At 45.8% G+C, this 16434-nt stretch overlaps 1 protein-coding gene across 2 annotated transcripts in view; it reads left to right on the top strand.

Annotated features, from left to right (window-relative positions):
* The window catches only part of FAM120C (family with sequence similarity 120 member C), a 901961-nt gene that overhangs the window by 831631 nt on the left and 53896 nt on the right, over positions 1-16434 (top strand). For both annotated transcript variants that reach the window (XM_085629861.1, XM_085629860.1), the window contains exon 15: positions 6605-6650. In XM_085629861.1, the coding sequence (XP_085485987.1) occupies positions 6605-6650 (46 nt within the window). The remainder of the gene's footprint in view (positions 1-6604; positions 6651-16434) is intronic.

Below are 16434 nucleotides of genomic sequence, written 5' to 3' on the forward strand. Positions count from 1 at the left end.
CCTCCCTCCTGTGAGTCCAGATGGCTTGAGTCATGGGGTCGGAACATCTTTGCCTCCACTATTGCTGCACTACGGTCACTAAATACAGTGTGTGTCCTAGCTCGGGCTACCTCTGCCCTGGGGGACTCTGCAGAGTCTTTGCTCTCCACTAGCACTGAAGGCGCTTGTGTTGACCTACTACATCTTCTTCGGGATGGCCGTGACCTTGCTGAGTTTACGATCTGCTCTGCCTTGGATACTGCTGATTCCTTAGGCCGAACTATGGCTGGTTCGGTCGCCTTGCGGCGCCATGCTTGGTTACGGGATAGGGTCTTCCCGGAAAATATCCGGGAGAGTCTTGTTGATTTACCCTTTCATGGGGTTTTATTGTTTGATGCACACGCCGACTCAGCTGTTCAGCGCCTCCTCCCCCCTCCCATTTTAGGCCCCCCTTAGGCCAGTGTTCCTCAGGCGTTTGTTCTGGGGTGGTACCTTTTCATTTAGCATCCTTTTGATGCGTTATGTGTTTAAGGCTGATAGTAAGCCTCAGGTCTTCCTTTCGCATGATCGGAGGTGATTACCCTTTCATTTAGCATCCTTTGGATGCATTATGCGTGTTAACCTACTGTGGCAGTGTTCCACAGATTGTTCCTCTGACTGTGGCTTTCCCTAATAAACGTGTTCCCCATTGTTGGGGTGTGCATACTCTGTGTGGGGTCCTTGTTTGCTATTATATAGCTCTGTTTATGACAACTGGGCCTAAGAGTTCCTTTGTCCTCTAGGCGTCTTCTGGTGCTCTTGTCTGCTGTTGTATGGTGCTCAGTGTTGTGCCTTGATGTCATCTTCTATATGTCATTGGTCATCTTGCTTATTTGCTCCATTCTCCTCCTTCGGAGGTTTTCGGGGTGTTCATCACGCTTAATGGCAGCTTCCGTCTGCCATTACGGCACCAGTTGTGTTCCTCTACAACCATGTTGCATAGTCGTGATTACTTTACCCGTTTTTTGCTACATATATCTGTAATTAGGTATATATACAAGTCCCATGGGTACTCTTCTTCCTAACTCTTCACCTCTCTTCGAGGCTGCAAGCTCTGATCCGAAGTCTCCATGTTTCAGGGATCTTTCCAGTGATGCATGCAACATTACCAATAAGGTCCTTTTTGCGTTCCGCTTACTGGGGTGGTTTTCCGGTTTTACACTGCTCCCTTCTTCGTGTTCAGTTACTGAACGATTCTCTCTTCTGCTCAAGGGTTGCTTTCCTTCCAGTCGGAGGGTGTGGTCTGGAATTCTGCGATTATTCCACCGTTTCTACGCCTTAGTACTTTGGTGCCTCTGCTGCACCTTCCTTTCCGGTGTGCTATATTGTATCAGTTGGGCATTATGGACGGCTCTTCTAATGTCATTCGTCCTAGATCTCCACCCTGCATATCTGTATTTCGTGTGTTGATTCTCATCTTGGTCTTACCGCTGCCTGGTCGAGCAGCCTTATACTTATTTTAGCTACGCCACCTTATGGTCTCGGTAGCTGTTTGCTCTGTGCATGTTTCTGTGGTGACCTGCATCAGCGTGCTTAAGATTGTTACTGTTCGCCCCTGTTCGCCCTTTTTGGGACTGGGTGTGCACTTGGCGTGTTTCTTGTCTCTGCCTGCAATTCTAAAAACATTGCTAATTTCTATCTCTTGACCTTTGGTTCTTGGCTGTAGCCTCTCCGGCCTTCCTTCAGTGGGGCTAGCCTGGTAGGCTCTGGTTGCATCTCTTCATGTTTCTTCTCAACCTTTGGTCGGTGTTCACATAGTGCACCATTACGCTGAGAGTGGTCCTTCTTCCTCTCTCTTTATTTTGTTCTGGTATATGGCTGGTGCCGTTTCTACCTCTCATGCTTACACAGGTATGGTGTAGCACCATTATGGCATTTTTGGGATGTCTTGCATCCCGTTATCTTTTGCTCTTCCGAGCTATTTGGGTTGCTGTCTGGCTGTTCCGCCACCGCCTTCCCCATTGTCCGTCACTCTGTTGCCGGCTCAAATGCTTGACGCTTTCTGTACTGTCGCAGACCCACCTCCCCTTTGGGGTATGGCTGTGGTATGTATTCTAAGTTAAGGAATCTGCGGCTAGATGTCTCTATCAGATGTACGAGTTACTTACCTTCGGTAACGATGTGTCTGGTAGAGACGTTGTCTAGCCGCAGATTCCTTAACGCCCACCCAGCCTCCCCGTTCTGCGAGTACCTTGCCAGTGGGGTTCTCCACTGGCCCCTTTTACAGTTGCAATTGGTTTTTCTCTCATGGGTGCTCAAATTGTTGTCTCTCTTTGAGAATTGCCATAATACAGCTGACTCCTTCTCAAGGGTTTCTTACCTGTAAAATGATAGATTCATCTTTATTTTCTTATTTTCTCCTGCTACCTTCCCTCCCTCCCCGCCTTCTCTATTGGCTCAGGGCTCTGGTCTCCTCTACAGTCGTCTTCTTTGGGGATCTGTTTACCTCTGTTTCAGACCTCCATTACTATAGGGGCAGTGCCAGTCTTTTCATACCTTCCTGCGGTGAACTGTTGTTCTCTCTGTGCTCCGTTCTTGCTAGACGCAGTTCTGCATGGCACTAACTGTCTATTTCTGTCTATTGTTCTGCATGGTAATAACAGTCTATTTCTATCTGTTGAGATATTCTTCCCTTGTTAGCTTGTGGGGTTCTTTCTCACAGCTTTTTCACTTATATGTAGGCAGTGTCTGATTCTGTCTTTTACGATGGTGTCTTGCACCATCCTCCTTCTTTATTCACAGATTTTCATCCCTCGCACACTGTTCCCATACTTTCACAGTTTTTTTGTTGGTGGCTCCTTGTGTCGCCAAAAAGTTTCACCGAAGAAAACTGACGTCAGTGCGCCGGGAGAGACATATATGACCTCGCTGACGTCACGTACGTGGACGACGCCAGGGCGGGGTCGTGTGGCGCCATCCCCCTGCACGCAGAGAAGCTGCTGCAAAAATAATTCCGGATCCAGTCTGACGCCTGGGGATATTCTAAGTTAAGGAATCTGCGGCTAGACAACGTCTCTACCAGATACATTGTTACCAAAGGTAAGTAACTCGTATATCAACACCCTCAAAACCTTCCTAGCAGACTATTCACTGACACAAGCTATCTCAAAGCCCACTCACTCCAAAGGTACTACACTTGACTGGATCATCTCCAAAGAAAAAAATATTGAATCTATCTCGATCACCCCTTGTGATTGGTCGGACCATCACCTTCCAAATTCCTTCTGCTAGAAAGAAAGCTTACTCGCAGCAAGTCAAGCCTAAACACTGGATAAGAGACACGAAAAACCTGAACTGGAACAACCTAGCTTCCCCCTGTGAGAAAGTTCTAACTCCTCCCAATAACATGTCCGACGTCAATGACTTCACTGCTCACTACAACTCCATGATGACCAAAATCTTCGACCTAGTTGCCCCACCAAAACTCAAAAGAATTCCGGACAAAGACAAAAACCCATGGTTCAACAGATCCCTGAATGAAGAAAGACGCAAACTAAGATTAACTGAACACAAATGGAGACAACATCCCTCCCCCCTCCAACTCAAACTACTTAGGAAATCTAGATAATCCTATAATAAAAGCATTCTACAATAAAAAAAAACTTCTTCAGATCAGAAATAGACAGTGCCAAAAACAGACCGAAGAAACTCTTCGAAATGCTAAAACAACAATCTAACAAATTGGCCAAAACCGCACTCTTAAATACGAAATCACAGATTAGTAGTGAAGAATTTTCCTCATTCTTCACAGCAAAAACCAACTCCCTCCAACTTGAGCTAAGTGTGACAGCTAGCAACTCAGCCACCCGAAAGAACGCACTAGATGAAAATCCTAAACAACTGGATCTTCCTCTGCCCAAAAATAACTCACTGGTCTACCTTCAAACTTTACAATCTCAGTGACATCACCAGAACATTAGCAACTACCAAACCCAACAACCTCTTTAATGACCCTGTCCCCTGTAACTACCTACCTCACATCCACCATATCATCTCCTCTCTCTGGACCAAAATCATCAATGCCTCGCTAGCGCAAGGGCACATCCTGGACTGCCTAAAAACTGGTCAAGTCACCCCTATCCTAAAAAAGCCAACAGCAAACACCTCCGACCCTAATAACTTCCGACCTATAACCAACATTCCCATGCTAGTCAAGGTCCTGGAAAAATGCGTTAAGCAACAACTGAACCAACACATCACGATTTCAAACTACTGAACGATTGCCAATCGGGCTTCAGACACGGCCATAGCACAGAAACAGCCATTCTGCATATAGTAGACAACGCCCTCCTCGCTCTTGACCGGAATGAAACCTGCCTACTATTCCTGCTCGACCTCTCATCCACCTTCGATATAGTCAATCACGACAAAATGCTAAGAAGACTGGAAAACAGGATGGGTTTATCTGGCACAGTCCTTCAATGGTTCAAATCCTTTCCGGAAAACAGAACACAATTGTTTATGGCAAACCAAAATCTTTCTCCCTCCTCACCCAACTAACTTGGAGTACCACAAGGCTCAACCCAATCCCCCACGCTATTCAACCTATATGTCGAACCACTAACCGAACTACTACAGTAAGCAAATATCTCCTACCACATGTACACGGACGACACTCAACTTTACATCAAGATCTTGTCCATTGAAGAGGTAAAGATGATGAATCAAACTCTTGAAAAGACCGTCCACTGGCTAACGACCAACTTCCTCAAGCTAAACTCGCCCTGAATTGCACGCCAACTCTGGTGGACTCCGCAAAATCGCTTGGAAGTGCACTGGATAAGAACCTTAACATGCAAAAGCACATCAACCTGTTGGCCAAAAATGCCCGCTTTCACCTCCACTATCTCAATAAAATGAACCCATTCATCGAGATCTGTGACCTTAAAACTGCAGTTCAGCCTTTAGTTATTTCAAGATTGGAGTATGGATGTACTACTCTCCCAAATCTCAACAGCCCCTTTAAGAGCCTGTCTCAATGTAGCAGCAAGACTCCTAACAGGTTCTAGGAAATTTGACCACATATCTCCATACCTGAATGCGCTCAACTGGCCACCCTATGAAGCCAGAATCCAACTAAAGGTGGCGTTCATCACTCATAAAGCTTTACACCTCAACACCCCCCTATTCCTATCCCAAAAACTCTAGGAGCGCCGATAATCTTCTGCTGAAACCCTCTCGTTTCAGCAAGAAAAAAACTTCTGACAGAGCATTCACCGGAGCGGCACCAAGAATATGGAACTCGCTACCTCCGCACATCAGAAAAATCTCATCTACACCACTATTCAAAAGGGAAGCAAAATCATTCCTGAGGAGCAAATTCCTCTCTTAATTCCAAAAGGCACTGAACCAGTCTACGACTTCGAACTTGTTTCCTCACTCCCCTTAAAGACACCTTTGCCTCTATGACTGACGCGTACTCGAACTTGTTCCTGCTGTTACATGGTCATTGCTCTACTTACCTAACCTTGTAAGAATTATTTTGATAGTGTACCTGTTCTGTTGTTTTGCAAAATGCTCTATACTCACTTTACTTTCCTTGTAAAGCGCTCTGATACCCTACCCTGGGTCTTGTTCGTGCTATAAAAAAAACTCTCAAAATAAAATAACTATATAAAACGGTTGCGCCATCAACGGTGAGGTCATCGGCGATAGAGACTTTGAAGTAGATTTGTGCCCTATAGAGTCAGAAGATGAGGCATAAGGGCTGGGGGTTTTTCCTGGCAGAAGATGAGAATGGGCCAGGCAAAGATGTCTGAGGATAAATGACATACCATCTCGTTTTTCTTGAAGCTGAGGCTGGTGGGAAATCTGGATGGATTTTCTGGAAGCCTCTGAAGCTCCTTCCAAAGATCTAGCCCTCTTATGAGACCTGGCAGAGGAGTCGCTGTCAGAAGACGTATAACTTTGCACTCTTTTGCCTCATGCTTTGGATAGAGGCAGTAAATGCAGTTCTTATGTAGATAATCCACATGGACTCTCTTCTTTCCACGGGACTTAAAAGGGGTAAAGAGGTCTTTCCTGTCTGACATATTGGTAATATGCTGACGAACATGCATTGAAATGAAAAAAAACTGAGCAGAGGTCCATGAGACTCCTAACACACAACGTGCAGTGAAAATCTGATAGATTCAGCCACTCTTGAGTGTTTTAGAGGTTGCTAGCAGCTGATTGGTTATAGTTTGAATTTGGTCAATCGGCTATTAAATGTATGGCCTAGGGCCATTCTATCGTAAGATAGTTTATAGTACTGCTTGATAATACTATAGTACCGTGGGGCTCCCACTTTGACTGGGAATGATTCAAGCATGTGAATCTATAAAAGATCCCAATACTGGAGAGCTGCAGCTACAGGTAAGTAACTGATTTTCATCTCATGTATTTGCTTCTCTGTCCTGCCCCGCTGTTATGAACAGAGGAAAGCCCAAGCGATTTCACTTATGATGGTGCATGATTGAATCATTCTCTTTCTGCACATACAGAATTAAGGTAGTCTTATTTGATAGAATAGTGTTTGAACTGTGAATACCAAATACTTGCAAGTGCTTATTAAGTTATCTTGATGTTGATATTTTTCACTTCACAGACGAGGGAGAGAGTTGGCTGCAAAAACTGCCAAAGGAAATAAAAAGGTAAACATGTGCTCACATTTTCCAAACGGTTGTAAAAAGAAATGCAGTTGCTCTGTGGAGTGAATTTTACCATGCAAATGTTTGTAAGCTGAATTTGATCACATCAAATGGACGTTCCAGATGGTGTGCGAGTTCTCCATCGTGGATCATCAGTTGTTTGCATGCTACTATTAACGTTAGTTCTGTTGTTAGAGCCCATGCTGTGAATCACCCCTGTAATATGTAGGGCTGCTGAAAAAAACTGATTTTCCACTTTATCAATATTCACAATCATTGAATGTCCCCATAACAACATGGAGGGGTTTCTGAGCATCATAATAACTTATTTGGGAAATGGCAGTGATATCCCCTCCTTTTAATTCTTTTGCTAAGTCTGTAAATGAAGTGTTTTGAGATCTTCGTTTATCCCTTCATGGAAGATTCCACTGATGCAGAAGTAGGACTGCAAGTAAGTAACATTTCTCTCATAGAATTTACTAGGAATCCATAATCACTATCTCTGACGATACTTCTACCAACAGATTCCTGCTGATTCCTCACCTGTAGAATCATTAGCTCTTTTTCACTGGTAGGCAGTGCTGGCTCCATTCCAGCATCCAAAACAACACAGAATGATTTCACTGGAACGAAATCACACCCACCTTGGCAGACCCATATCAGATCTCTTTTTTCAAACCCTTTAATATGGATCAGAGCACCTCTTCTCATTTTTCTAGTTACTTTTTGTGATATTCTTTCTTTTTTTTCTTCCAAAAATGTTTACCCTGTGTAGTGGTCAGGAAAGCTGTGTCTACTGTGGTAAACATTATCATGAGGTGCTAACAAAATAGTACAGTGAGGCCTTTGGTAAGAGCTGAACTCAGTCCTCAATAAACCTGCTGGAATTTGATTTTGAGCAATCCCATTCAGGGGCTCGAGTAGAAGTCTCATAAGAGACCAGGATTGATATGTGGATTCTGAGCCAGGAGGCTCTACTCCTTTGAAAGTGGCTGAATGCTCAAGGCATCTTCCTGAGCACCTGGCAGGATCTTTAACGCCAGAGGGGCCAAACTAAGCCAACTGTGCCTAGTGGATCACGTATTGCAGTTACAGTTGGAGGTGGCTCAGGGTGTCTTCTAACAATAGGAAGAACCCTGGCTCGATCTATTTGCCACCGCAGAACATACACATTGTCCAAGATTTTGTGCGTTGGAGTTCCAAGGCGGTTTTCCCTTGGCTCGGGACTCCTGTACACTTTTCCGCTCCTACTTCTACTGCCCAGAGTATTGAAAACCCTTGTGGCTCTGGACTGGGCGAGCGAAGCAAGTGTGGTAACTGGAAATTATGACTATGAACATATATCCTCCAATTTGTCTGTCCCTTTGGGAGACCTTCTGTCGCTACACAAGGGCCGGGTCTTGCCCCCGAGCCTGCACAACCTACACTTCCATGCGTGGAGATTGAACGGTGACTGTCACTGTCTTTTGATCTTCTTCCTTGAAGTAGTTGGTGTCATTCTGGCATCCAGGCTTCCTTCCACTAAAACTGTAAATACATGAAGCTGGAGAGGTTTGTCTGGTGTTCCTCCTGTGACATTCAGCCTTTACAGGCAAAGCTGTCTGACATTTTTTGTTTTGTCTTTCAAGCTGGCAAGACTGTTGTGGCGACAGTTAATATTCATCGTTTAGCTCATTCAGCCTTCCTACAGTTGCAAGATCAGCCATCCCTTTTCAAATCACTGGTTGTGATGCGTTTCCTGAATGGCCTGAGCAAAATATTCCCAAAATATGCTGCAGTGCTAGCTCATTCTGATGGATACATCTGACAGTGGATTCCTCACCTTGTGAATATCCCCTGCGGCAGCAACGTTGGGAAACTTTTGTAGCAGTCCACGCTGATGGGGTCGAAGACGACGTCACAGAGACACGGCTCCGCTCACGACTCCGCTGACGTCACCGGCTCCATAAGAAGACCTCGTCGGCGTGATGACGTCAGTTCCCTTTTTTCCGCGCCGTCGACGCCAACGGATTTCGGGAATCGTTGCTAGTAGCTTTACTGATACTTTGTGTATTCTTCTGAATTTCATCTGTTTCTCTTCGAGAAGATGTCGACAAAGAAGTCTTATTTCAAGCCCTGTCGGGAATGTGGCAAACACATGTCAATTACAGACCCACATGAAGACTGTGTTTGGTGTCTCTCATCCGACCACAATGTGGATGATTGCTCTTGCTGCCGCAAGATGAGCTCCAAAGCTCTAAAAAAAAAAAGGGAGGCGAAGCTTTTCATCGCTAGGATGAAAAAAGAAAAGAGAGGAAGAAGAAAGTCCAGATAGAGGTCGAGGTCCATCTTCTCCAGTGGCTTCGCTGGCTCCGGCTTCATCTCCGGTCCCGGTGCTATCCCCGACGCAGGTTCCATCTCCGGCTCCGGCTTCATCTCCGGTCCCGGTTGAGGATCTTCCACTCCCGGGTGAGCCTGCGACGCCGTTTGTTCCACCATCGGCGCAGGCAGGCCTAAATCCGGTGATACCTGTCCAGTACCCTGCATTCCCTGGACCAGGTCAGGACCCCTCGCATTATCTAAATGCCATGTACGGGGTGTTTTCGAGGGCCATGTATACCACTGGTGCACCTGCGGGTCCGATTGGTCCGATGGCTTTTAATTTGGGAGTGCCGCAGGTCTATCCTCAAGCTCCATTCATGCCGTTCTTTCCGGCGACGCCGTCTTGGCATCTACGGGCGCCGAGGACGTCGACGCCACTTCCCTCTTCACCGGCTCGACCTCGTTCGACGCCGGCTGCGCCAGCGGATCCACGTTCAACGCCGGTGCCGTCTGATTCGAACACTGCGCCCCCGACGCCGCTGGTGCGGATTCGATCCAGAAGGGAAGCGCAGTGATGGTGGATGAAAGGAGGTTTCTTTTGGAAGAAGCTGAAGAGGGAGAGCTGGTTGAGTCTGATGAGGTGTTTGAGGAGCTAAAGGAGGCTAGTGGGCTGGATTTGTCTCCTGAGTGGGAAATCACTCCACCATCAGATGAGCCCTCAAAGGATGCAGCGCCGTATCATGCGGTCAACAGGAAGGCTGCGGAGCTGCTAGACCTCCAGTTACCAACCACGGAATTCAGGTCTAATATTCTTACTGAGGTGCTGCATTCACCTACTGCAGTCTCGGAGCCTTTGTTGCCCTTTAATGAGGCCATTATTGACCCTGTATTAGAGGTATGGCGTAAACCTTTTTCAGCTCCCACGGTCTCTAGGACAGTCGCAAGGAGGTATAGGGTGGCTCCAGGGGATCCTGAGTTTTTAACATCGCACCCATCGCCTGAGAGCCTGGTGGTTCAGGCTGCTTGTTCGGAAAAATCCAAGGGTGCCTTCCCTCAGGTTCCAGGGGGCAGAGAGGCCAATAAGATAGACCTGTCATCCAAAAAGGTCTTTTCATCGGCCAGCATGGCCCTAAAGTCGACAAACGCAATTTGTCTGTTGGGGCGCTATATCCATGCGCTTATGGACTCAGCGAAAAAATTGGCACCAAAGTTGTCGGAGGAGGATAGGGCCGGCTTCAATGAAGTTCTGACTGATGCCCAGGCGGCTGCACGCCAAGTAATTCAAAGTGGACTGGACACAGCGGACTCAGTTGCCAGAGTCATGGGATCTTCTGTCGCCACCAGGAGGGGTGTGTGGCTAAAGTCCTCTGAATTCTCCCCGGATGTTCAGTCGATTTTGTTAGACCTGCCATTTGATGGGTCTGGTTTGTTCGGTAAGAAGGTAGATGCTGCTCTTGTACGCTTCAAGGAGAGCAAGGCTACGGCTAGGTCGTTGGGTCTTCAATCCCAGCCAAGGGGATCTTTCAAGTGATATAGAGGCTTTGGAAGGGCGACTTTTCGCTCTTACAGACAGACCCAGCAACAGCAGCAGCAACAACAGCAAGGTTCTTTGTCCAAAGGATACAGAGGAAGAATCAGGGGTCGCTCACGTGGCCGTCAACTCTCCTCCTCTTCTTCTTCCTCCTCCTCTGCTCCTCCCACCACCGCAAAGCAGCCCTAGATCCGACATTCTGGATCATGCTGGTCCTGTGGGCGGCCGGCTTACCCATTTTCTACAAGATTGGGAATCTGTAACTACAGATCTCTGGGTTCTGGATCTTGTAGAAAATGGGTACGCCCTTCCCTTTCGGGAATTCCCTCCAAATTACCCTCCTTGTCAAGGGGCTTGCTCGGAGGACCACCGTCTTCTCCTGCAGGAGTCCTGAAGTTGTTTCAGAAAGGTGCGATAGAGGTGGTTTCAGAGCAGGAGAGGGGTCAGGGATGCTACTCCTGGTATTTCCTGATTCCGAAAAAGGACGGCAGATTGCGTCCGATATTGGACCTCAGAATCTTGAATCTTTTTCTAAAACAGGAGAAGTTCAAGATGCTCACCCTTGCTCAGGTTCTTCAAGCGCTGAATCGGGAGGACTGGATGGTGTCGATCGACTTGCAGGATGCGTACTTTCACATCCCCATCCTGAAGTCTCACAGGAAGTATCTCCGGTTTACGGTAGGATCGCAACATTATCAGTTTGCGGTCCTTCCGTTTGGTCTTACTACTGCACCCCGAGTCTACACGAAGGTGATGGCAGTGGTGGCAGCCCATCTCAGAAGGTCGGGGATCTCAGTTTTCCCCTATCTGGACGACTGGCTGATAAAGGCGGAGTCGCCAGAGAAGGTGCTGCATCATCTGCGAGATACAACTCAGCTGTTGTACAAATTGGGTTTTTCGATAAACGTGCCCAAATCTCACCTGGTGCCCTCTCAGCGCAACCTGTTCATAGGTGCGGTACTGGACACTACTGTGTGTCGAGCATTCCCTCCTCCTCAAAGGATTCTCAACATACAGGAAATGATTCCTTTGTTTTACAATGGGGCGGTCGTTCCAGTTCTGAAAGTCCTTCGCCTGCTCGGTCTGTTTGCTTCCTGCATTCTGTTGGTCAACCATGCACGCTGACCCATGAGGGCGCTCCAGTGGTGCCTCCGCAGGCAGTGCTATCAGCACAAGGGAGATCTCAGGGAGTCTGCGAGGATCTCCAGAGAAGCTGCGGCGGATCTGTCTTGGTGGAGCGGTGAGGGCAATCTGTCTCAAGGAAAGCCCTTCCATCTACCTCCATCGGTGGCCACAGTGATTACGGATGCATCCACTTTAGGGTGGGGTGCACATCTGGGAGATCTGGAGATCAAGGGTCTTTGGTCTCCAGAGGAAAGGTTGCTTCACATCAACCTTCTGGAATTGCGGGCGATACGTTTGGCACTCAAGGCCTTCCTCCCTTCCCTTCCCGGTCAGTCTGTTCAAGTCCTGACGGACAACACTACCACGATGTGGTATATCAACAAACAGGGAGGAGTGGGGTCTCTTTGTCTTTGCAGAGAGGCCCTGCGTCTATGGTCCTGGGCTCAGGACCATCAGATTTGTCTGATGGCAAATCATCTGGCCGGGGTTCTGTGCGTGCGGACAATCTCAGTCTGCAGTTCTCCGCCGACCACGAGTGGAGGCTTCATCCAGAGGTGGTTCGTAACGTCTTCCGGATGTGGGGGGACTCCTCGGGTGGACCTGTTCGCCACTCAAGAAAATGCTCAGTGCCCGTCATTCTGCAGTCTTCAGTATCCGATGCAGGGAGCGTTTGGGGATGCGTTTCAGTTGAGTTGGGGCTCACGACTCCTTTACGCGTTTCCTCCCATACCCTTGATTCCTCGGGTTCTGAGGAAGATTCGCAAAGACCGGGCCCAAGTTATATTGATCGCCCCGGATTGGCCAAGAAGGGTGTGGTATTCAGATCTTCTCCACCTCTCCTCGTGCCCTCCGCTCCGTCTCCCTCTGAGGGCAGACCTCCTCTCGCAGTCGGAGGGGCAGGTTCTACACCCCCACCTCCAGAGCTTACACCTTCATGCCTGGAGATTGAACGGGTGTGAGAAAGTGGCTCTGTATATACTGTTCCTTAATAGGTACAGGGTGTACAGAGTCCACAGTCCCCCCAGGGTTTGACAGAGGTTAAAGTTAGATATAACCTTACTCTCTAAAGTGGTAGCTTGGTCGAGCAGTAAGGCAGTATCAGAGGACAGTGTAAAGCATTTATTGTACACACTCAGTCAGCAAATGGTTTCACACACTCAATAACTGAACTCTAGGCCAATGGTTTATATATAAAAAAATATATGCTTGTTTTATTTTAGAACCAACACTTGGGTTTAAAATATACTTTCTCAACAGGAGATGTTTCATATAAATACTTATGCAATATGCAATAGACTTTAGTAAACAGTTACAAGTGGTTGCAGTAGGCAACTCTATTTTTAAACACAACAATACATTGAGCTCAATGGTAAATTCAGGTTATTTGTAACAGATTACTTTTTAGATTACTTTTGGAATTCCAGGACTGGATCCTAGATTCAGTCCTGGGGCAGTTCTCAGAATCAAGTGATGAAAGTCGACTTAAGTACTGTAATGATTTTTAACTAATATTTAGCTATTTTAAAAGTTGACACTTAGAAAATATTTCAGAGAAAACAATCAATGATTCCCTATAGAAGAAAATTCAGGTGACCGGTACAGTATGTTCTCGTTACTTTTGTAATCCAGTACTGGGTACCTAGACTCAGTACTGGGACCTTTATCCAAAACAGGTAAGTAATTACGTTTTCAGATAGTATACGATTTTTGAAGAATATTTAAAGATTGCAGAAATCGACAGAAGAAATTTCACAGAAAAACAGTCAATGGTTTCCTATGGAACAAAATTGAGTTAAGGGTAAGTACAGTTGTGGGTATTTTTCAGATTGCTCAAACACATCCGACAGCACAACTCAGATTCACGCTCAAAAAGAAAAATATCAACAACGAGGTTACCCCACAACCATCATTGATTCTTGCGCAGCAAAGGCTCAGGCAAAACCACGGAGAGAACTGCTGACAACCGTTACCAAAACAAACAAATCAGACATAGTGTTTATATCAAAATTTTCAACCAGTTCACCTGCTATTAAGAAAATCATTAACAAACGCTGGGAACTACTCTCCAATGAAACAGACTTTAACAACATTTTTCGTGACTTACCTTTACATGCCTACACCAGGGGTCAAAACTTACGTGAACTTATTTCCTCCACAAAAAAACCTCACACCATCAGCACCAATAAAGGAACACTAAAATGTCAAAACTGTTCCCATTGTAACAACGTCATTCCAGGAAACATCTTGAAACACCCTACCACAGGCAAGGATGTTATACTTCGACATACCAGCGATTGCAACACCTCCAACGTAATCTATGGGATTAAATGCCCATGTGGGAAACTATACATAGGCAAAACTCAACGGAAAATGAAAATACGACTCACAGAACACAAAAGTCGTATTAGGACTTTGAGCAAAACCTCACCTCTGGCGGCGCACTGGCACGAATCAGGTCACTCGATATCGCAACTTAGATTCCAAATCATTGAACATGTGGAACAACGACAAGGAGTCAATAATCACTTGAGACTCCTACAAAGGGAGGTCTTTTGGATCAAATATCTGGATACCTTGATACCTACAGGGCTTAACGACAGGTTAGATATGTCATGTTTCATTTAAATACGCGATCATCTACCAATAGCCAGCAACCTGAGATCGACAGACACACCTTACACACAAACAAAGCATCACAGTACCACACAAAAACTCAATCCAGTGTTATTTTGCAATTTGTCACAGAATAGTCTCTCTTCGTACCAGGTGCACTGTTTATCCCTTTATTACATCTCTTCATTATCTTGTATACTTTTTCACATGTTTGGATAGTACACCATGAGCAGCAGTCACCTCCTCTGAGGACTGAACCCAGGTTCATTACATTTGTTAGGATCTCTTTATTTTCTCTTTTTGTATATGCACATCCTAGACAACATATCACGGCAGATAACGTAGGTTCTAGCGTTCTTTATGACAGTTTATCCGCTTGGCATCAAAAATTTACACATTGTAACACTTGGAGAACATTTTTTCTCCGCTATATATCTCTTTATACTCTACATATGATCACTTCACCTTTTTTCATGCTATCTTTTAGTCCGTTCTAAGATGGCGCCTCCGCGCGCGTCCCGCGGTACTTTGACATCACATTACATCTCTTATTTTAAATTGTGTAAGAAGGATACACATGAGGCTATTTTATACTACAATCTTATCCTTCAGTAACAATTTTTTAGCTTTTAGCTTGATCTATATCTAACTAGAGAGGATATATCATTGTACCCTTCAGTTCCCTCACCCCGTTCTAAGATGGCGCCTACGTGTGCCTACCACGTAGGCATTTAGTTAATGACAGCACTCGCCCTCCAGGTCTGTTCAATCAGTTTAAGTATTTCCGGGTCAAGACCCGGTTTCATTACCATATAAACATCCGGACCTTTTCAGTCCGTTGACAACTCGTTCACTCGCTGAGGTGTTTCGTCGGATTCTTAGGCTTGTTACTAACCAATAGGTAAGGATTCTTCCAATGACCATTACGGTGGTGTACTAACCTTATATCTCGATCTAGAGCCGCGTCTTTACTTTTCCGTTTTTTTCTCTTCCTTTTTTCTACAGCTCACTAAATACTTAAACTTTAGGTAAGATCTTTTACGCATTTTTAATGTTCAGCACGAGTTCATATCGGTTTGTGTCTCTCTCTGCTTGCAAATGGCATAATTCTTCGCGTTATTGTCTGTTGACATGTTTTACTTTTCCCACACAGAGCCACAAAGTAGCTTGATAGAGGTAAGCTCATGAATCCATTGCGCTACCACAGATCTATGTTCACGTTCTTGATTTTAGGTCCCAGTTGCTAGATTAACCCCATGTGGTTCATTTTTCACATCTACAGAATTACGAGGTTCCTCACTCAACAGAAAACAAACATTACACACACACAGGTAACTCGTTTTGAGGCGTGAATGGCACATAATTGATTGCTAGAGATTGAGTCCCTAAAAAACAATTTAAACAATGAAATGTTTTATTTCTTATTTTTTTCGCAGATTGGCCCCTGACGAAGGAACAGTGGTTCCGAAATGCATTGGGCATTCTATTTTTTGTTGTGTTGTAACCATGTTATATATTGAATTACTGATATCAAATGTATTGAAGTTACGCTACATATGAATATTGTATGTAAATGAGTTTGATGCATACAACTTATTATTTTGTCCTGGTATAAACTGGATTTACCTTATTTGTTGTCTTACGTCTGAACATAATGAAATGATTCAGTGAATTTTTTTGTTTCCTTATTGAAAATTAAACAAATACCATGTACTAAATTGGTTAGTGTCAGTTTAGACACCTTGTGAACAGTGCTCAGCTACACACAGGTCCGTATCCTGTCATTACTTGCTTTCTCACTTAGTGGGAGAGGACAAACTCCCACATAGCTGATGCACCATTAATTTTACTTTGAGGATCTTTGAATACGTTGATTTACAATTCGGAGTGCTCCCTTTTACTATTAGCATTTGCTGACTGGCAAGCCACGCGGCTGTGGGAGCTGGGCTCCTGGTCGCTTACTCAGGGCAAGTGGGGAATTAGGTAGGTGTAGAGTTTTCACTGCCACTGTAGTTGGAGGATAGGTAGGTACCCCGGGATTGGGCACAGGGGGCCGTGGGGCGCCGCGTGCAGGGGTGCCTTTAGGTGTCGGGAAATCTTACCCTCTGTTGATCGCGGTTGGGGTGGCACCTTGTTCTGAGGCTGCAGGCTTCTTCAGGAGTGTCGAGGGAGGTCCTTCGGTGCCGGACTCGGGGTCACAGTCGCCGTGGGGTCGTC

The sequence above is a fragment of the Triturus cristatus genome, chromosome 10, assembly GCF_964204655.1.
Source record: "Triturus cristatus chromosome 10, aTriCri1.1, whole genome shotgun sequence".
NCBI lineage: Eukaryota > Metazoa > Chordata > Amphibia > Caudata > Salamandridae > Triturus > Triturus cristatus.